Source organism: Euprymna scolopes, chromosome 14 (genome assembly GCF_053919585.1).
Source record: "Euprymna scolopes isolate OS-2025 chromosome 14, ASM5391958v1, whole genome shotgun sequence".
In the NCBI taxonomy this organism is placed as follows: domain Eukaryota; kingdom Metazoa; phylum Mollusca; class Cephalopoda; order Sepiida; family Sepiolidae; genus Euprymna; species Euprymna scolopes.
Window position 1 is genome coordinate 46,956,810 of NC_136495.1, and position 23,149 is coordinate 46,979,958.

At 35.0% G+C, this 23,149-nt stretch overlaps 1 protein-coding gene across 2 annotated transcripts in view; it reads left to right on the plus strand.

Annotated features, from left to right (window-relative positions):
- The window catches only part of LOC145292973 (EF-hand calcium-binding domain-containing protein 4B-like), a 364,830-nt gene that overhangs the window by 76,844 nt on the left and 264,837 nt on the right, over window positions 1-23,149 (plus strand). For both annotated transcript variants that reach the window (XM_080139211.1, XM_080139212.1), the window contains exon 2: window positions 17,719-18,717. In XM_080139211.1, coding sequence (XP_079995337.1) covers window positions 18,462-18,717 — 256 coding nt within the window. In that variant the 5' untranslated portion in view covers window positions 17,719-18,461. The remainder of the gene's footprint in view (window positions 1-17,718; window positions 18,718-23,149) is intronic.

Here is a 23,149-nt window from a genome sequence, read left to right on the forward strand (position 1 = left end):
GGAAATGACATCACTGTGATGGTGGTGGGTAGAAAAAAGCATGATTATTTTGCTTTTAAAAGTGTGTATTTACATTACACATCTGAGGGTAGGTAAAAAATTTTTTAAATACGTGTTACACATTACTCGTCGTAGGAAAGGAAAAATTATTTCATATACGTACTGTAAAGTTCCTGTCCTAGAGAAGGTACAATTCTTTCATACATACATTGTGTAATACCCGTCCTAAGGTAGGTAAAATATTTTGCGCGAGATAGCTAATGATACAGACATCAATAATCCTCTATACTAAGAATAACAGGCATGTTAAAAATCAACTTCAATTTTCATATTGTTTTATATGGTCCCGCGCAACGCCAGGTGGCCTTGCTAGTTTGAATATAAAGTTTTAAAACTATTGTAAATAAATCCCAAAGAGAATGTGTCAGACCATAATCAAAATGAATGAGGTGAACAAGTGTTATTCACAATGCAAGTCGAAACTTGTTCAATAGAATTAGTGTCTGTAAATTTTCTGACTTAATGGATGACATCTCAGACTATGGCTATACCAAGTATATATCCTATTGAATCCATCATGTTCAATTATATGCTATTGAGAAAGGCATGACCCCTTTATTTCCACCTCATGCTGTAGGTATGATTTAATTGTATCACACTGCAGTCTTCTTCAGGCGCCTTGTGTTGGACTTGGGAATTGTCACAGAATTTTTAACCCAACCTTTTATTTTAGCTGAGAGTAGATTGGAACTATAACTCTAACCCTAAAGCGAGTTTAACCGACTTCCTCTGAAAGAGGAGGTTTCATGGGAATATGAAATTCACAAACAGTCCCCAGTCGCATGTATTGAGAATAGATTGTTCATATTTAATTCCCTAAGTCTTGTGATTGTAGAATCAAATTGACACTTATCGACATACCAGGAGAGTAGAAAGTGGGCATTGTGTTTACTTTTGGAAGCCTTGTAACTCTTCCTTCCCTTATTTTGTCCATCAGTTCTGACATTCCATGAGCGATGTTTCTCACAAAGGACAAAGAATTGCTTTTTTCTAGGTTGGATTCTATACATCCTGTGCTTATTGTTAGCAGGTTTTTTATCTTGATGTTGTATTTTTGAAAGCTTCTTCCATCAAGTGGCTTTATGCCTTGTTTAACATGATTTCTATTTAAAATAACTTAGAGCAGTAATTGCAAAAAATCTTGCTTGAAACAATAGTTAGAAGAGTATCAACTAATGGACTAGACACCAATCAGAACCTAGAAAATGGACTTACTCATCTACATATAATGGGGCATCCGAATTTGCCTATAAACCAACTTTATGGGCTTTTTAGTTTATTCGCGCATGTATAGAGTATTGTTGTCAAAATTTGGCTGGTGCATCTGTTACTAGTCTTTCACTCCACTCCTGGACAGGATTAAAAAGAGTCGCCAACCTGATAGGTGCTGAACTGTCATCTAAACTTCAACCTCTATCCCATCGACGGAATGTTGCATCCCTCTGCCTGTTTTACAAATATTTTAATGGTGGATGCTCCAACGAACTACAAGCCCTTGTACCTCCTCGACGTAAATACCCCCGACAAACCTAACAAGCAGCAAACTTCTACCCCTACACAGTAGAGATCTCTAGATGTAAGAAAACCTTCTACTTCAATAGTTTCTTCCTCAGAACTGCTAGACTTTGGAATTCCTTTCCGGATTCCTGCTTTCCCAACTGTACTGACATGCAGAAGTTCAAGTATAATGTGAACAGACATCTTGTTGCTCAACTCCCTACATAGTATTCTTGCAAATTATGTCCCTGATAGTAGCCCCCTACATCAAAGTGGCACTGTTCCTTGTTTAGGGTGAAAATGTAATAATAAAAAAAAAAAGAAAAAAGAAAGAACTGGTTATACGGTTTGACTCCTAGAATTCCAAAAATTGCAACTCCTAGAATTCCAAAATATTTGACTGATTCCGACTTCTTATTTTAGTCTTCCAATCTTCAGACTATCTGCTGATTCTTTGGAGATTAAAATGATCTAACTTTGAATCATCTTACGACTCCGTCTCCTTCCAAAAAGCACCAATTCTGACTGTGCAACCCTGTTGAGCACTGACTACTAAATTCAATAGTGACATTCTTTCAGAAAGTTTTTCTTGTTTCTGTTGCTCAGGATTGAACTTTGAACTTGAAAATAATATGCACAATATAAACAAGCAATATCTTCTTCATCTCCGCCATCTAATTCTGTGACACAAAGCACCTGAATAAGGATGAACATCAAAACGTGATAACTCCTGTCAAATCGATGCAGAGTTACATCTGTGTGCGTTGACAAAATATACTCCGATAAACATTTTCTTTTTGCATGCCATACAAGGCGCAATACTACTGAGATGTAAATGACTATGAATTAGAGGCATTCTAATTGGGGAGTTGTGCAGCAAGATACTTGTTCACATTACATTTAAACTTCTGCATTCGGTACAATAAGGGAAGCAGGAAGCAAATTCAAAAGGCTAGCAGTTTGAGAAAGCCCTCCAGCATTTGAAGATCTCTGTAGTAAAGGGGCAAGTTGATTGAGGGTATTTACGTAGAGGGGGTATCAGTGCAGCACATTCATTAGAGCTCATTTCATCAAACTACTTCTACACATTGCAGTGATGGGACAGAGGCTGGAACTTCCTGGTGTGGAATCTATAAAATTAGAGCCCCTCCTCCACTACAATAAAAAATACCTCCAACTAGTTACTAAATTCCATTCCTATATTGTAGAAGTCCCTAAATGCTGGAATTTTTTCTGATAGCTTCTTTCCTTGGATCACTTACATTTCGAATTCCCTACTCACCCAATCGTTCCAACATACAAAAATTTAACTATAATGTGAACATCTTCCTGCTCAACTCCTCGCCCAGGTTGTTCCTTTCTATATAAATATGACTCCTACCGCATTGGCTCCTTGCATTTCAGTAGCAATATACGTGGTTTGAAGAAAATAAGTTCGTTTTTTTGTTTGTTTGTTTTTTTAAATAGAAAAAACCAGTTGGAAATTTGTAAATAATGAAAACTCCTCCTACTCCTCAATATGATGTAAATTTCTCTAATTTTGTTTTAGCTGTTTTGCTTTATGGCATATCAACCCTTCAGATTTTTTTTTTTTGGGGGGGGGGGTTAATACTGAATCCAGTCGTTTTTGGTAAAATATTTTTATGCTTCAAGTTCTATATTTCTTTAAATATGTTTGGTCTAGTTACTTTGCTTTATGATATATCAACCGTTTTTGAGTTTATTTTTTATTTATTTTTTTACAAAGGAATCACCACTTATCAAGGCCCGGAGGCCGCTTGAGGATAAGGATTAATGGGTATACATTAGTCAATGGGATTATAGCATAGTAATCATAAGTAGTGGAAATTTTGGATTACTTAGGGGGACGGTTCATCAAGAACTTGTTTATGTTGGACTTGAAGACAGTCAAATTATAGTCAGCTGGAAAGCAGGCAAACTGAAGAGAGTTCCACAGGCGTGCAGTTCTAAGAATGAAGCTTTGTTCATGGAATCTACATTTAGGCACAGATAAAGAGTGTGGGAAATTATTGATAGTGGTTTAGGTTAGACGAGTGTTTTTTGTGAAAGTTTGACGAGGGAGGACCATAGATTGAAGCTCAGACGAGCACTTGCCATTAAAATAACGATAAAGCAGAGACAGAATCGCAACGTCTCTTCTGTGGGAAAGAGGTTGCAGGGAAGAGAAAAGGGCATCCCCCACCAAACTACAAAGTTTATTTTGAACTCTGTCAAGGCAGGATAAGCTTTATGCTTTAAATTGTCTATATTTTCAAATATTTATTCATCATGTTTGGTTTGATTATTTTTTTTATGGCAATATCAACCCTTTTCAGGTTCACTCATTTTGGCAAAAGTTTTTATACTTTAATTTCTTTATATCTTCAAATATTTATTTGTGGTGTTTCGTAGAGGAAAATTGTTTTTATCTTTAGCCTTACAAAACATGATTGAGTTTTGCAAAGGGAAAAGAAAAAACATCATTGACATCAGTGTTTGGTGTATTTTAGATCAGGAACCCAGTGTTTTCAAACAACCTGATGTGATAGTACTAGTTCTCTAACTTGGGCAATTTATAACAAAACTACTAAAGCTCAGTAGTTGCCATTGTATCTAAATTCTTTTAAACGTTATTTTTTTTTTATCTTTTGTATTTGCAATATCTGCAACAGATGTCATTCTCATGAGAATCCCTTTTCCTTTTAATTATAAAAACATCTCTGACATAAAACGTGCTTCGCTTCGTAATAATAACACGTTTCTATTTGATTCTCAGAAGCTTCTAGAAAGATAGGGGTGAAAAAATCGAACAATTCTATTTTTGGAAACCACAGAAATGTTAGAAAATCGAATATGATGTTCTATTTTCATGCTAAAATTGTCCACACAAAGATATTATAACGAAAGCCATGAGAAGATATGCTATTATATCTGGTTATCATAAGGTCAAAATTTGCAACTCCTGTCTTTGTCTAAAGTTTAATTATGAATGTGGTAAGGTTTTTTATTATTGTGATGAACTGACCAAACTTAAAAGAAAAAAACAAAAACTATTAAATTCTAACACTACAACATAGTCATTTTCAAATCTAATGTATATAAGTTCTTGTTTAGCCATCCTCTTAAATAATCAAGTTCATTACTAATCATCATGGCCTTGTCGGATAGTCATTAACCATTAATGTTTATTCTCAAGTAGCCCCAGCGCTTTGATAAGTGGTGACCCCCTAGGTTTAAAAGAAAAAAAAAAAAAAAGCTGCAAACATTAAAACTAACTGCTCTTACTCGATGTAGTTAAGTTAATGATCTTTTAGTATTACATGGGAAACTGCAGATTCATATTAAAGTAAAAAAAATAAAAATAAAAAATAGAATTCCACAAATTAATAAAAAAAAAATGCCTGGCTTGTTAGTTTGTAAATAAATAATTAATTCTAGATAGGATTTTAATGAAGTAATTCATTAAAATTTGCTGACTTGTTTTCCAAGAAACTGAAATGCATTCTATTGGGATTTAATCATTTATGTAATTTTAGTAAATAAATTATTTATTCTAAATATGCTCTTTATTTTACAAATTAATTCATTAAAATTGTTGATTTGTTTGTTTGTAGAGAAATTACTTGTTTTAAATAGAATTTTTACTGAAGTAATTCCTTAGAATTGCTAAATAGTTTTTTTAAAAAACTGCAATACGAAAAATAAAGTAGAGACTCTTCGTTTGAACAAGGACAAAAATATATTACACTTTGATTCCAGTCTGAAAGTTCAGGAATCAACAAGAAAAGAATAACTTGTGACCCTAACATTCAGTTTCTATTATTTTAATTTTTATGATTTTTTATTTCATGAACTGTCTCATAGAAAGTTATTTAAAATTCTTAGCAAGTTTCATTTTGAAATTTATTTACATTTACATAAATTTTATTACATCCAATCATTTTATAAATACAGATTAAAATATGACTGTAACAAGAATTAGTTATAAATAATTTCTTTTAATTAATAATTTAATGATAAAAACGATATTCCAATAATTAGATTTAACTTTAAACTCCTATTAAAAGAAAAAAAGCAAAAACCGTAGTTCAAATAAAACAAAAAAGGAAAGCAAAAAGAAAACTTAAAGTAAAAAAAACGTTGGGGTAATCTTCTTTTTTTTTCTTTTCTTTTTTAACTCATCTTCACCCCCAAACAAGGCATATTGCCACTTAGGCTACTAATTGGGACCTTGCCTAAGAAAGATTAAGATGTTGGTTTACATTGTATTTGAACTTCTGCATATCAGTACAATTAGGGAAGCAGGTAGCAGGAAGGGAATTCCAAAGTCTAGCTGTTTTAGAGAAGAAGCTATAGAAGTAGAAAGCTTTTTGGTATTTAGGGACCTCAACAGTGAAGAGGTGTGGTTTTTCTGCTAAGCAGGTTTGTTCGTGATATGTACATCGAGGGGGCACAAGTGCAATGAGTTCATCAGAGCACATCCCATTAAAATACTTGTAAAAGAGACACAGGGATGCAACATTGCAGCAATGGGACGGGTTGGAGCCTAGTTGACAAAGTGGGGCCTATTAGATTGGAGACTCTTTCTTGGACCTTATCCAAGAGGGAGAGACTAATGGTAAATGCATCAGCCCATAATTCTGGGTTGGTACAACTGGTAATATAAAAAAATATCAGAGAATCTTTTATGAACTTATTTTTCCATAAAATGATTAGTTTCGGAAAACTGGTAGGATTGCTCTATATTGAAACGAAAATATAAAGAAGGGGATTATTTGTATTGCTGTTTTCATTTTGAGTGTTATTCACACAATGTTTCAGCTGATGTAACCTCCAACCTTCTTCAGGTGTATCTTGTTGATCACGGAAATCTTTCTGTCCTGAATGAATGGAATCCTTTATTTAATCCATGGGTTTAGCATGCCCTCATTTCATCAGCTATTACAAGATAGAAGTATTAAGTAATTTGTGATTATATTTTACGTATCACTCGCACCGAAAATTGAACCTTCAACCTCTAGAAGAGTGTAACTTACAATTGACTTTTACCAAGTACTTTACTGGTTATGCTATGGGTCCTTGCACAAGATGAGAACATCCGTCAAAATGATGCAAATTATCAATCTTGAAAATTCAGAGACACAAGAAAATTGATTCAAGCATTTTAAACAGTAAATGTTACTGCATTAAAAATATTTGACCAAAATGCACAGTAAGCAATCTTGTATTAATAAAATGGGGGAAGTAATGACTTTGAGGATGATATAAAAATAGAACAGATAATGCGCTATCTATGAAAGAGGAGGCATACCTGGGAAGATGGTCCTGTGATAACATAATAGATACTACACTACCTTCTCTCCAAAAAAAAAAAAAAAAGGAAGAGGTAACATCTGGGAGGATGGTTTCGTGATAACATAATAGATACTACACTACCTTCTCTCAAAAAAAAAAAAATGGAAGAGGTAATGTCTGGGAGGATGGTCCTGTGATAACATAATAGATACTACACTACCTTCTTTCAAAAAAAAAAAAAAAAAGGGAAGAGGTAATGCCTAGGAGGATGGTCCTGTGATAACATAATAGATACTACACTACCTTCTCTCCAAAAAAAAGAGGAGGTAACATCTGGGAGGATAGTCTTGTGACAGTATAATAGATGCTACACTACCATCCTTCTGGTAAGTATAGGAACCACCAAACTCATGAACAAGAATTTCAAAAACTAACTACCCGATGGACCAAGTACAGGTGAAATTCAAACAGTTGCACTTAAAGGGATTGTTAGAATCTTAAAAAGATCTCTTGGTTGGAATGTGATAGCAGGTGAATGTCTAGCATCCCCAGCAAAAACGAAATGATAAGAAAATTGAAAAGAGAAAGATTTAGTAACAAACTAATACTATTTGCAAAAACTGCCTACTTTTGGGTGATAAAAAAATATTCATTGAAACAAATTTAAAAGAAATATGATTTCCCTTACAAAACAGCCACCTATTTTATTAAGTGGAGAATTATATGCTGAATGGAAGCAAAGTATAGGCATATGGATTATTTACATAGATTTACCTAAATAAAAACAGGGCCCATTGGTATTTTTTGTCACGACTTCACAATATGCAGGAATGTGTTTGACATTTGGAAACTATGGATATTTGTAGAACAAATAGATTGGATGTAATTGCGGACAAATTAGATCAAATTTGTTTACAAGATTAATGGCATATATCATTCAAGGAATTTTCCTGCAAAAGAGAAGCTGGAGTATATATAACTTAACTTTTTGTCTCAGAAAATAATAAAAATATATTTTTTTATTATTACATTTTCACCCCAAACAAGGCACATTAACACTTTGGTGTAGGGGACTACTATCAGGGACATAAGCTACTGAGGTATTATGTAGGGAGTTGGGCAGTAAGATGTCGGTTCACGTTACACTTGAACTTCTGCATGTCAGTACAGTTGGGAAAGCAGGGAGCCGGAATGGAATTCCAAAGTCTAGCGGTTCTGGGGAAGAAACTACTGGAGTAGAAAGCTCTCCTACATCTAGGGATCTCCATTGTGTAGGGGTGGGATTTAGCTGCTTGTCGGATTTGTCGAAGATATTTACATCATGGGGGCACAAGTGCTTGCAGTTCGTCAGAACATTCACGATTAAAATACTTATAGAACAAGCAAAGGGATGCAACATTTTGTTGGTGGGACAATTACGAAAATTTGGAATAACTTTTCCAGGAGTTTAGGTCATTTTTTTTGTTCTGAATACAGCGAATGTATTATAGGATAACAGAAAATTAGCAAGAACCACATGTTCAATCTTTGCGTGTAATAATGAAAGATATATAGAATATAAAACTATCCCTGCTATTATTTGAAGTAGTAAATTATACAGAAATACATGGTAGAACGATAAATTTGTCACCATAAAGGAAACAACAGGACAGGTTTTTTTAAATATTTTTACTGAAAAACTCAGTTCAGATAACTTGATTATGTAGTAGAGCTGACATCTATTCAAGGTAGCCGCTTTTAGCCTCAATCACTGCCTCAATACAGGTCCGCAACTGGGAGCCTATCTTTTCCACAAGAGCCAGCGGTGATCAAGCTGGCTATGGTGTTGTGGAAGGCCATATTGGTAATGTTCTCGATGTATGACCAAATAAAGTAGTCCAGTGGTTTCAGATCGGGGGAGGAAGGGTACAGTGAGAGAAGGGTATAAAGTCATAACACTTCTTTTGAAGCCAAGCTTAGGTCTCTTTGGATGTGGGCTCACACCAAGTCCTACTGCCACACCCAGGATTTGACAGTAGTCACCTGATTATACCAGGGGATCACCACACACTTCAGCACATCCAGGTACACTTTAGTGTTGACTTTCAAGCCGACTTTGAAGATGTGAGATGGCATGATATGGCCCTCACTTGAAACCACACCAAAGACCATAACCGTGGCCAGAAACTTTGTTGAGCAGTGCCCTCAAACATTGAACTCTCCAGATTTGCATTTTGAGAGTGCTGGCAGTGGTCCTGCTGTTATAACTTGGATTGGTAGAGAGCATGAGTTGTACAGCAGGACATCTCCAATCTCACTCCTTGAACATTGTCACTTTCAGGCATGATGGAAGGCTCCTATCACTTTTGAGATTTGTATACAACTGGCCAACTGTTAGATGGCCTGCAACAAAAAAAAAAGGAAACCGGTTTTCATCAAACGGAAATAGAATCATGTCGTCTTTTCTAGGGTGAAAAGTTTATCATTCTGCCCTGTATAAGTGAACAGAATCTTTCAGAGGAAATAAGATCCATCAAGACACACAGGGTAAAATAATGTACTGTTTTAAAACTAAGCATTCTGCCTGAAATTCAACAAGTTTCAATTCTAGAAACAATATTAGACGCCCAGGTACATTTTACTTTGTTTAATGTTAATTTTTATGCTTATATAATCTTGTGAAACAGCTGCCCAATTTTGTGAAACAAACGCTAAGTGTTGGACTCTGTTCATAAATTGTTGCTGAAGAACTTTGATACATTAAATGACCAAAATAAGCAGTTAGTGGAAACTTATGTTTTGGGGGAGATGGAATGGAGGTAAAAATTATTAAAATAATTAAATTTCCTTTAACTAAATGTCCATACACGGTTGATTTTTGTTTTGTTTTGCTTTTTTTGCTTTTCTTTTTTTTAGTTTTCTTCTTTTTTTTTTTTTTTTTTTTTTTTTTTAACTCACGTTCAACCCTAACAAGGCATATCTCCACTTGGACGTAAAGTGCTACTATTTGCCTAGGAAAGCTAACAAGATGTTGGTTTATGTTACATTTAAACTTCTGTATATCAGTACAGTCAGAGAAGCATGTAGCAGGAAAGGGAATTCCAAAGTCTAGCTGTTTGAGGAAAGAAACTATTTTAGTAGGAAGCTTTCTGGCATTTAGGGAACTCAACAGTGAAGAGGTGAGATTTTGTTGCTAAGCAGGTTTATTGGGGATATGTACGTCGAGTGGACACAAGGGCAACGATTTCATTAGAGCACATTCCATTAAAATATTTGTAAAACAGGCACAGAGATGCAACATTGTGACGATGGGACAGAGGTTAGACCTTAGTTGACAAAGTGGGACCTATTAGATTGAGAACTCTTTTTTGGACACTATCCAAGAGGGAGAGACTAGTGGTAGATGTACCAGCCCAGATGTGGCAACAGTACTCCATGCATGGTGAATGGTAACCTTGTAGATGTACAGGATACTCTGAGGTGTCAGTAGTCTTCTAGCTCGATACAGGGATTTTCTTTTTTTCTTCATTTTGACAACTATTCCGGGCAGATAAAATAATTTATCAAATAACTCAAATGACACTTATTTTCTTCCGAAGAACATGTACTTATAAAGAACACGAACAAAAAACCTGTCGAATCAGAATGAAACGTCTATTTACATGGACAAAAGCTATTGTTGACAAAATTGACAAACAGACTTTACTTTATTATATAGATTATAACTGGATGGACACATGTAAATTACATTGTAATTACATTGTCATCAATTAAGTCAAGACGCGCTGTTAGCAAATGTGTTTTTGGTTGTCAAATTGTAAGTCGGGGAAACAACTGCACTTTTCAGGTGTTATTTTAAGATTACGATTACCACTAAAAGAAAGTGTTTACATTTTTTCCGACCAGCAAACGCGAAGAGAGAAAAACGTGTTTTTTTTTTTTTTTTTTTTTTTTTAAGGTAGGTGGAGAGAGTTGATGGGGTTAGGGTTGTTTAATTTAAATTGATGAATGGAAAAAAGAGAGTTTGACCGAGATATTCATGTCATTTGTCTTAGGTGTTTCCCCACATAGCAACTCATCGTGCTACTGTCAGCAGGTCTCTTAAGACCTAGGTTATGGTAATTAATGCTATTATTAGCCTCATGAGAACTGCTTTAACATTAGTTAGGCGTAAGCATTTGAAATATTTTATTGCATTTTTATACAGAGTTATTGTTCATTTTTTTTAAGCCATTCATCATCATCATCATCATCATCATCATCATATTTTGTTTCACGTCCATTTTAAATGCTGACGTGTGTTGGACGCATGTCTTCACCCCTCACTGGACAGGGTTCACTTTTTTATATCATCATTCTGTGTACACATACCTGATAGATTCTTCCCTTGCTCGATGATGGTAACGCTCTGCTGGTTAGTAACGATAGAGATTCCTTGAACTTTATTTACTCCTAACTCTTACAATCATACTAGCATCAGCCCCTTTGTGTGCTCCAATGATATCACCAAGGTAACAAAACTTTTGAATAACCTTAATAGCTTCGCCATCAAAATCTACTTTCTCCACATCTGACTTCTCATCCGTCTTCATTGTTTTACACTTCATGCACACAAACTTGTTATCTTGTCTTAACCTACCTGTATTAATTCCACTGCACTTCTAATATGCCCAATGTTTACAAGTATATCAAAAAATTGAGTTGCTCCTGACTTTTTTTTTTTCTCAAACTGCACAGGTGGATTTTCTTCTTTCTGGGAGCTTCCAGCACTACACACTAGAACGATCAAATTGTTGCCATAGAAAAGATGACATGATTTTATTTCCGTTTGATGAAAACCGGTTTTCTTTTTTCTTTTTTTTTTTTTTTGTTGCAGACCATCTACTAGTTGGCCAGTTGTATACAAATCCCAAGAGCGATAGGAGCCTTCTATCATGTCTGAAAGTGGCACAATGTTCAACGAGCGAGATGGGAGATGCCCTGCTGTACAACTTATGCTCTTTACTGATCCGTTATGAAAACAGGACCATTGCCATCACCCTCAAAATGTATCACTGGATTACCACAAATGACTAGGATGTGCCCAGGGTGATGAAAACAAAGTTTCTGGCCACGGTTATAGTCTTTGGTGTGGTTTCAAGTGAGGAACGTATCATGCCATCTCACATCTTCGAAGTCAGCTTGAAAGTCAACACTAAAGTGAACCTGTGCTGAAGAGTGTGGTGATCTCCTGGTGCAATCCGGTGGCTGCTGGAAGACCCTGGGTGTTGCAGCAGGACTCTGCACAGACCCACAAGTCCAAAGAGACCCAGGCTGGGCTTCAGAAGGAGTGCTACGACTTTGTACTCTTCTCTTATTGCCCCTCCACTTCTCCTTCGATCTGAAACTGCTGGACTACTTCATTCGGTCATATGTCGAGAAGATCACCAACATGCTCTCTCACAACACTAAAGCCAGCCTGATTGCCGCCATCCGCCAAGTATTCAGCGAGCTGCTGCTGGTGCTTGTGAAAAAGGCATGCTCCGAGTTCCAGAGCTGTATCAAGGTGGTGATTGAGACTGAAGGCAGCTACATTGAATAGATGTCAGCTCTACTACATAATTAAGTTACCTGAATTGATTTTTTAAAATAAAGCAGCAATGTTGTTTTCACTAGGGTGAGAATTTTATTGCTCCACCTCTGTCCCATCGACGAAACGTTGCATCCCTCTGCCTGTTCTACAAGTATTTTAATGGTGAATTCTCTGACGAACTGCAAACACTTGTGCCCCCACGACGTAGACACCGTCGATAAACCCGACAGCCAGCTAAATCCCACCCCCACACAGTAGAGATCCCTAGATGTAAAAGATCTTTCTACTCCAGTAGTTTCTTCCCCAGAACCACTAAACTCTGGAATTCCATTCCAGATCCCTGCTTCCCTAACTGTACTGACATACAGAAGTTCAAGTGTAACGTGAACCGACATCTTGCTGCCCAAATCCCAACATAGTGCCCCAGTAGTTGCTGCCCCTGATAGTAGCCCCTACATACACCAAAGTGGCAATGTGCCTTGTTTGGGGTGAAAATGTAATTTTTAAAAAAAAGAAAAAAAAGAAAAGGTCCCTAAATACCAGAAAGCTTTCTACTCTAATAGTTTCTTTCCTCAGACAGCTAGACTTTGGAATTCCCTTTCCTGCTATCTGCTTCCCTGACTCTACTGATATACAGAAGTTAAAATGTAACATAAACCAACATCTTGTTAATCTTTTCTAGACATGGCTCTAAATGATAGCCCTTTACGTCCAAGTGGCGATATGCTTTGTTAGAGGTGAACGTGAGTTAAAAAAAAAAATCTGTCTTCAAAACCACAAAAAACAAAATACAATTTCTTGTTTTATATTTATCTCATGATAAACGTAGCAGCATTGGTACTTTGCCCAGGTATAAAACAATAATGTATCTCATCTATGCTAATCCGACTTATTTGTTGCTCAATTATTCCCACGGCCTACACATCATCTTCACTAGATTGAGTGCATAGAATCCAAGAATGTGTGCCAATGTTTCAACATAACAGTCAGAGTTGATTATCCCTTGTACCCCCTTAACGTAAATACTCCCATCAAACCCGACAAGCAATAAAGTCCCACCCCTACACAGTAGGGATCCCTAGATGTAAGAAAGCCTTCTACTCCAATAGTTTCTTCCCCAGAACTGCTAGACGTTGGAATTCCTTTCTGGATTCCTGCTTCCAATTGGACTGACATGTATTCAAGTATAATGTGAGCAGACATCTTGCTGCTCATCTCCCTACATAGTATCCCTGCAACTTAGGTCCCTGATAGTAGCCCCTTACATCAAAGTGGCACTGTGCCTTGTTTGAGGTGAAAATGTAATAAAAAATAAATAAATAAAGAGTTGACAGTCAACCCTGATTCCAATAAATACAGAAGGATGATGCCGCTTCTGTCCCAGAAGATGGTGCACATCACTTTGTCCTCAGATGTCTGTATCTTGAACTTCTTTGCTAGGAAGCATGAGTAGTGCCATTCCATTGACTGGCATTTGAACTCCAGCTCATAGTGGTGACATCACATTTCATCATCAGTGATGATACGTGATCCAAGAACCAGTCACCTTTGTCTTTGTACTGATTAGCCAATCCTGACAGACATCTGGTTGGTGGTCTTTTTGATTCTGCGTGATCATTTGTGAAGCCCACCTAGCACACGCTTTGTTGTATCCTAGGGATGACAACATCGTTTCCAGCCACATTCAATTCTACCTGCATTTCGTTCACCATTATCCACTGATCCGCACAAATGAGTTGGTTTAGGTGCACAGTGTTTTCCAGGATTGTGGCTGTACATTGGCATCCAAAGCACGCTTTATCACCCCACCTTTGTAGCCATTCTGATCAACGAACCCATCTTCTAACTGTGCTAGCATCAACTGCATTGGCTTTGTAAACATTCAACTGGCGCCAGTAAATGTTAATCGGTTCAATTTTTTCTACCTGGAGGAATGATGCATCTCTGCTTCTGATACATGTCCATGACTGGTTACTGTCTTAGTCTCACATCATCAATATCTGCAACAGAAAGATGAAACTATCAGGTCACGAATGCATAAGTTCAGTCAGCATAACAATGCAATTTGCAATCCCTTCTGATTCATTCAGGTGGAATAAAAAATAGGAGGCATTACATTTGTATGTATAGGATTCATTTTTAAAGTAGTGAACCAATCATAATGAATTTTGGAATGCAACTGCCGTGGATAAGAGTGAATATGAGCTATATTTAATTTAGTTTATGCCAAGAGGGCAAGGAAGGGTTGGAAGCACTGTGTGAAAATTCAGATATTTCTTATTTTTGTGAAATTTTAATAAGTATTTTTATTTAACAATTGATAAATATTCCCTAAACTTTTGTGTTTTGGGGATATTTAAGAGTTTCCATATAATATTGGTACAAACCTCCCATTTGAAAATTCAAATATTTCAGATTTTCATTAAATTTTATCCACACTCACAGACACCTATTCAGCAAGATAACATGAATTTTATTTTTTTCAAAAGGCAATGACGGAGGTCTTTATAGTTGCTGTTGGGGGCAAGAATTTTGACGTCATCGGCAAACAGGAGGGACAGCTGAGATGTCACTTTGGGCAACTCATTGACGAAAATGAAAAAAACACAGGGGCCTGATGATTGAACCCTGTTGCATGCCACTTATTGCACTGCATACATTGGAAAGGCAGCTACTCATTTAAACCCAAAAAGTGCAGTCAACGAGGAAAGTGCCAATCAACTGCACAACCTTAGGATGGAACCCATATGCCCAGAGCTTGATGAGAAGGTAGACGATTATTTACAGAGTCGAAAGCTTTGGCAAAATCCAGAAAGACAATATTCGCAGTGTCTCCCTTGTCCAGGATTCTCATCAGCGACTCTTCCATGATCAAAAGGTTCGTTAGTCAAAACCTCTTCGGTACAAAGCCGTGTTGGGATTGAGAGATTTACTCATTCTGTTGAAGGTGGGCCATCATTGCTTTTTTAAGCAACACTTCCATGACTTTGCAGACAATAGAGGTGAGTGAAACAGGCTGGTAGTTTACAGGGTCATCTCTGTTACCCTTCTTGAAGATAAGTAGCATGCCAGTCATTGGGAACGATGCTGGTAGCCAAAGATATGTTGAAAAGGCACATGAGATGGGATAGAGATGAAAACGGCGAACTCTTTGAGGATTTGGGGGTCGACACTATCAGGGCCAGGACCCTTTATTGCATCAAGTTATCTGAGGACTCTCTCAACGTCTTCTCTATCAAATTCGATTTGCGGCATTGTGATCAAATGGTCGTGGCTCCCTGCTATCTTCTGTTCTGAAGTTGATAAGGTCGCTGCGAAAACGGCAGATTGCCAAGTAGGGTCTTCTATATTTGCTTAGTCTGTCTTCAACTTGACAATCTGGTTGTTTAGACGGGCATTTCGTTGGACATGCACAAAGAACGTTTTTAGATTTCGGTTAACGTTGGTAGTTATATGCTCTTCGACCTTCAGGTACTCTTGCCTTTCAATGTAAACTAGCGGGGGTACCCGGCGTTGCCCGGGTGTTTGGAGGTGTGTGTGTGTGGTGTTAAATAAAAAAGAAACTGGGGGGGGGGCTAGGATCGAACCCGAAGCCCTGAGGCGAAGTTTGAAAATAAAATCGGCCAGCCAGAATGAGTTACTGAAAGATGTTTGAATTTATTTAAGTAAGAACCAAATTGACAGGTGCACGCATGGAAGTCGTCGAACGTTACGACGACGTCAATGACCAGGTTTGTTTGTTATCAGTGAAGTAAAAAAAGAAAACATAAAAACGAACGTTAAAGCTTAAGCGGGGGGGGGTAATCAAAACATTAAAAAAAAAACTAACATAAGGCAAACGAACGATGTTAAATGTAAAAAATCGAAAAAAGAAAACAGAAAAACGAACACGTGAAAAATGGCTTAAATAAGCCTGTTTCGATATTAAAATTTAAAAAATCGGTGGGTACCCGGGTGTTTTTGGGTGTGTGGTCGGGGGTGGATAAGTGAAGTAAAAAAAAAACAGAAAAACGAACGTTACGTGAAAAATGGCTTAAATAACACTGGTTCAATATTTTAATTTAAAAAATCGAAAAAAAAAAAAGACATCTCACACCACGATTCGAACCCAAAACATTTAGATAACGAACCAACGCGCTAACTGAGCTAACACGACATACATGAAATTTAGTCAGTTTTTCAACTATTTAAGGTAAATCAGGCCATGACATCATCTGACGCATGCGTAGAACCGGTCGTCGTCACGAGAGGACCGTTTTTGTTGACCCCCTCCCCCTGTCGAAAATTATCGATTTCGAGGTGAAAAAATGAACGTTTTTGGCCAATTTTCGATATTTTTTTAGCAAAGGATGGAGCTTCAATATGATACCAAGTTTGTCAATTTTTGTTGTCTGTCGAAAGTTTTTAGCGGACACACAAACAAACACACATACATACAAACAAACATACATACATACATACATTTTCGCTTTTATATATATATAGATGGCATGGTTTTGCTGCCTTTTATTTTGTGCGTGGGCGGCATCCGATTTGTGGTTAATGTACCCCTGTCAAGCTACATCCCTTAGAGTTCTCTCTGTTTTCACCTTTTTTTGTCACGCACGGTTTGCTTTTGGCTTGTCACAGATTCTTCAGAAGTCCAGTAAGTTCTGTGATTCAGGCAAGTGCATGCGTAAACGCTATCCAAAGATCTTCAACTAAGGTCAATGAACTTATGGAGCACCAATCAATAGTGTCTGCAGCATCAAGTATATTGGTGGCTGAGAACATGCGTTGTGGCAGGTTGGATGGTTGAGGAGTTATGTTTTTGGTCATGTTTTTTTGTGTACAACTTAGCATCTACATTATTTATTTATTTTTAAATCAATTTTCACCCCAAACAAGGCACAGTGCCACTTTGAAGTACGAGGCTACTATTGGGGACATAAGTTGCAGGGGAATTATGAAGGGAGATGAGTAGCAAGATGTTTTTTCACATTACACTTGAACTTCCGCATGTCAGTACAGTTGGGAAAGCAGAATCCCGAAAGGGAGTTCCAAAGTCTAGTAGTTCTGGGGAAGAAACTATTGGAGTAAAAGGCTTTCTTTCATCTAGGGATCTCTACTGTGAAGAGGTGGGACTTAGCTGCTTAAATTGAATCAGTGTTTCCATGGCATCATTTAAGGAATACTTCATACAATATTGAGAAGTAAAGTCCAAATAAGACCATACTTACATTGTCAGGGAGGCGTATGCAGTCTCATTACTGACTGATGTTCTTGTTAATAATAATGACGCACAAAATTAATTTTTTTTTCTTTGTGTTTTTCAGTTTGATGGTGTTATCCTTTCACGGAAATATGGATGAAAGAAAATTTCTGCGATCAAGAGAATGGGAGACACTGATGTCTTGGTGGATTTATCCAATTTATATTTTGTGATAGAAAGGAAAGAATATCATCATAATAAGGATATATTTATATATATATATATATATATATAGCTCACATTTATGCATGCATATATACATACATACATGGCTTTCGACTATAACAAGTGGAGAGGCAGGCTACAATTTAATAATTTATGCAAATAATCTTTTATTATTTTTTATCACATTACGACCATCTAAAAAGTAATTTTGATCTCATTTTTAAGTTGAATACATTTTGATAAAAGACACATTATCATTTTTGTTTGGACAGGTTCACCTGCCTAGTAGCCTCCAGACTAGAATTGCCACTACATATATTCATATTACACACACACACGTATATATATGATATGAAAATCAATTTCTCAAATTTTTTAAAAGTTTAGATCAGCACAAAAATCATGTTATGTACAGTAATAAAGAAAAATAATGATATGCTGTGGGGTCGTGTTGTATACTTTTGCAAAAATTAGGTTTTTTGTAAGTCGAGAAATAAGATCAATTTGAATTTGTATTTAGATTTATAACCTCAATCAGGCACATGCTAAAACATTTCTGAAGATTGGATGTACCATGAAACTGCAGTAAAGTGTTAAGCCATATTTATTATTGTTATATATATCTGTATAATTGTGCTCAGCATGGCCATGTATGAGGGTCAGCTTCAGACGAGTGAGGAGCTAACGTCAGATGAAATTCAGGAAATTATGGTTCAAAAGGCACAGGAGTTGTTCATGCTGTGCGATAAGGAACAAAAAGGATTTATAAATAAACTTGATATGCAACGGATGCAGTCCGAATTGCCATTAACACCTGATCTTTTGGAACAAGTTTTCGATTCTCTTGATGAGGACAAAAACGGATACCTTACAATGAAGGAATTCACAGAAGGATTTGGTAAGTTCTTTGTTTATTATCAGATTTTGCAAGATCATAATACTAAAAGTTTTGTCCAGTTTGAAAGTTCAGTGTAAAATCTGATGACAAGAAAAAAAAAAAGGATCAAATTGATTTGAGGCTCCCTAAAATGATCATCAATTAAAAGAACACATTTTTGCAATAACACCACTTTTTTTGTACTTTATGAACAAAATAATATGACATAACTTTGCTTTTTTTTTTTAAGGTGGGGGGGGGGGTGTTTACAAAAGTTTCACAATTCATGATAAGTTTTGATAATAACTTAAAAAAAAAACAAATGAACACATATTGCATTTTTAATTATTTAATTACAAAAGATTAACTATCTTTTTTTTTTTTTACAAAATAAAAAAAAACAATATAAAGTTTGGGAGGCTGTGGTTATCCTTTTTTTTTTTATCCTACTCTTTAGTTATGCAATCCATAACGTTGGTCAAAATGTATTTCTAAATTACCTTACTTAAAATATCCTCTATCATATAAGATTATAATTTTGTAAAAAATAAAAATAAAAAATATTAAAAAATGCAGCGTGAGACAACAAAAAAATATTTTTTTTAAAATAGGCCCCCCCTCCCCCCCCAAAAAAGCACATAAAATCAGGACAGGTTAGTAAAATCCTTTCTAAGAGTAAACGACCTACTGTTTTCTGTTTTTATTGTTTACTTGAAAACAAGCAGGTCGGTTTGTAAATAGGAATGAGATTTAAGTGAGAGGAAAATAAATAAGTGTGGAGTTTTACCTGCAAGATTTTGAACAACAGTGAAATCAAAATGTCTTTGAAGTTCTAAAATTCTGTATTCGTCAATTCACTTTTCTTTGATAAGAACAATATATATATATATATATATATATATATATATATATATATATATATATATATATATATAAAGCTGAACGTCTGTGTGTGTGTCTGGTCGCGAATAGGCTCTTATATGGTTGACTATTATTGAAAACTGATCACATATAATGATAGAAAATGTATCGAGACACAGTTTGTGGGGTCTGCATACGCGCCTGGTTTGCATAGTATGGAAATAAAATATTTAAAAATTAAAAAAAAACGTTTACAAGTGTTTTTGATATAGATGTACATAAGAATACTTTGATAAGTATGTTTTAACTTAAATAGGGATGGTATAATAAAATTGTGGGGGTCTGGGTTCGCGCCTGGCCTCCATAGAATGGAAATAGGCACAAACTTTAATAAAGACTTTTCATATCTATCTGCATAAGTATACTTTGATAATTATGTTTCAGTTTGAAGAAATATGGTATAATAAAATTTTTATGTGTTCGTTCGCGCCTGACCTCGATAGAATGGAAATATGTCACAAAGTTTAACAAGGTTTTTAATATAGATTCACAGAATATTGTGACAAGTGTTTCCGTGTGAACAGGTATGGTATAATAAATTATGGGGTTTATCTATTTTATTTTTACTTTCATCATATTTTGCTTTGGTTTTGATACCCCAAAATTCGAAGCTATCTCTTTACAACCCTTCCTTTAATAACCTATCATACTTTCATAAATGAGAGTCCATTTTCTGTAGGCTGTTTTTGAACCCAGTCAACGATGGGTACTTTTGCTAGTATATATATATATATATATATATATATATATATATATATATGTGTGTGTGTGATGGGATGATTCCAATACAATTACCGATTCCGTACTAAATTCCCGATTTTGATACAATTACTGATTCCTATTCTTTATAAATCTCTAAATATTTAACTATAATGTGGTCATTTTTCATGTATATCATAAAAATAAATGTTGATTGTACAGATATTTTCTCAAACATAAAAATACACATGTGGAGGGATAATCTATCGATTTTAGTTTTATTTGAAGTTTGAAATCAATAAATATTTATAATTCCATGGGAATTTCAGTGAAAGACAAAATCGCTTTTTTTTTTGTTTTTTTGGCATCAGAAAATGAGCAGAAATTTTTTTTAATTCTGATACCTTCAAAAGTGCGTTTTTTACCAATTTCTGATTCTGAATAATCGTCCCAACACACACACATACACATATATATATACACATACTAACAGTCGTAAAATACGCTTAAATAGAGAGATCGGGTTACAGGCCACCAGCATTGCCCAGTCATAAAATACGCTTAAATATGATATTTTGATTAATGCAGATTTCGTATTTATTATTACATTATATTGGACCCAATACATAGTAATGATTTAAAAAGTTAAGAAAAAATAACTTGTGCGCCACCAGCGAGAATCAAAACCAAAACGTTTAGCTTATGATTTATTTTTCACATTAATGGCTGAGCTATAAAGGCAACGCTAAAAATTAAAACATGAACCAATAGCTATTACGTTACGCATGCATATTCGTAATGCTGTCATTCGACCTTCACCTGGCAAATTTCACGTTTTTCATTTTCACACTTTTGCGCCGATTTTCCCTGGCTAAAATCCAAATATAAAGTTTCGCATGGGCTTGAATACCCTATGTATTAAATGTCATGTCTGTAGACCAAAAACTGATAGAGGAGTTTGGTAGGCAAAATTTTTTAAACAAATATATATATATATATATATATATATATATATATATATATATATACGCACACATACATAAATATATGTATAGAAAGAGGTTTGTGTTTACTAAAACCTTTTTAAGCAAATATTACGAAAGTATAAATCATGTAGAATATCTGCATGAATATAATTACACATAATAGTTAACTAAGGATGATCATCCCATAAGAAAAGTGTTTTATTTTATAGTGGTCTTGCCAGTAGACCTAATCATTTTTTAAAGTTTAATCTTTTATCTTTTAGTCCTTCTTTCAAAATATGATGTAAGAATTGCAATTATTATTTTATATTTTAGTGCATATCTGAAAACTATTAAATCTCGTTTTGTTTTAATTATTTAATATACAATATGTATAAAGATGGAATTAGTAACCTATTCAGTTAATGAAATAATTAAAATCCTGTTTCCATCTGTGCATATCTGAAAACTGGTAAATGAACCTGTAGCGTTAATTTTGAACTGCATCTACATAAACAACATATTTTGGTGTGATCTCTAACAGGTGTGTAAATGTAGAGGTTTTCAGGACTTCCAATGCGTGAGCAACCAACATACAACTGGCCATGAGAAAAGCAAGGTGTCTGAAGATTAAGTCCAACAACTTTTAGGCTTTGTCCTTGAGCTTTACTTATAGGCATGGCAAAACTAACTTTTATCGGGAATTGTAAATGCTTGAACTGAAGTGGTATGCCAGAAGCAATGAGAGGAATCCGAGGAATTAAGTTTCACCCTTAAAATGTACAGTTATTATAATGGTTTTCAGAACATTAGTTTTCAAAGATTTTATTGCTAACCATGTGCCATTGCACAATTTAGGTGGATCAATATTTCTTAACTAGCGAGACCTGTGGAAATTCCACAGCGGCATTTTTCAGATGTAATAAATTCTTGGATATGGTATTAATTATGTCAATAATTTTTCATTATTTGTAACTCACCATTTCGCACACCTTACTAAAATAATAACTTTATTATATTGTATAGGCTGATTATTTCATTACAAACACACACATCAATTAACTCACATTTTATAATTTTTCATTCTTGGATATGTTACTAATTTCGACAATATTTTTTTTATATTTTTAGCAACATTGTCGCCCAAACTTACTAAAATAATAACTTTGATATATTTGTTGGGCTGCTTATTTCATTTCAAACAAACCAATCAATTAACCTCCATTTAATCATTTTTCATAATTTTTGGATATGTTACTAATTTCGACAATCATTTTTCATAATTTGTACCCACATTATCTCCCCTCTCCTTAATAGAATAATAACTTTGATATATTATCTGGGCTTATTATTACATTACAAACACACTAATGCGTGAAATCAAATTTCATCATTTTTCTTAATTCTTTGATATGTTACTTATTTCAACAATCATTTTTCATAATTTTAACCCATATTTTCGCACCTCCCCCTTTACTAAATAATAAATTTGATTTATTGTCTAGGTTGATTATTTTATTTCAAAAACACCAATCAATTAACTCACATTTACACATTTTTTATAATTCTTGGATATATTACTAATTTCGACAATCATTTTTCATAAGTAAAACACACCTCATAGCTCCCCCTTACTAAAATAATAACTTTGATATATTGTCTGGGCTGATTTTTTTCATTACACCACACTAATCAATTAACTCACATTTCATCATTTTTCATAATTCTTGAATATGTTACTAATTTCGACAATCATTTTTTATCATTTAAACCGAGGCCATCACACCTCCCCTTACTAAAATAATAACTTTGATATATTGTCTGGTCTGATTATTTCATTGCAAACATCATAGCATTAAATCACATAT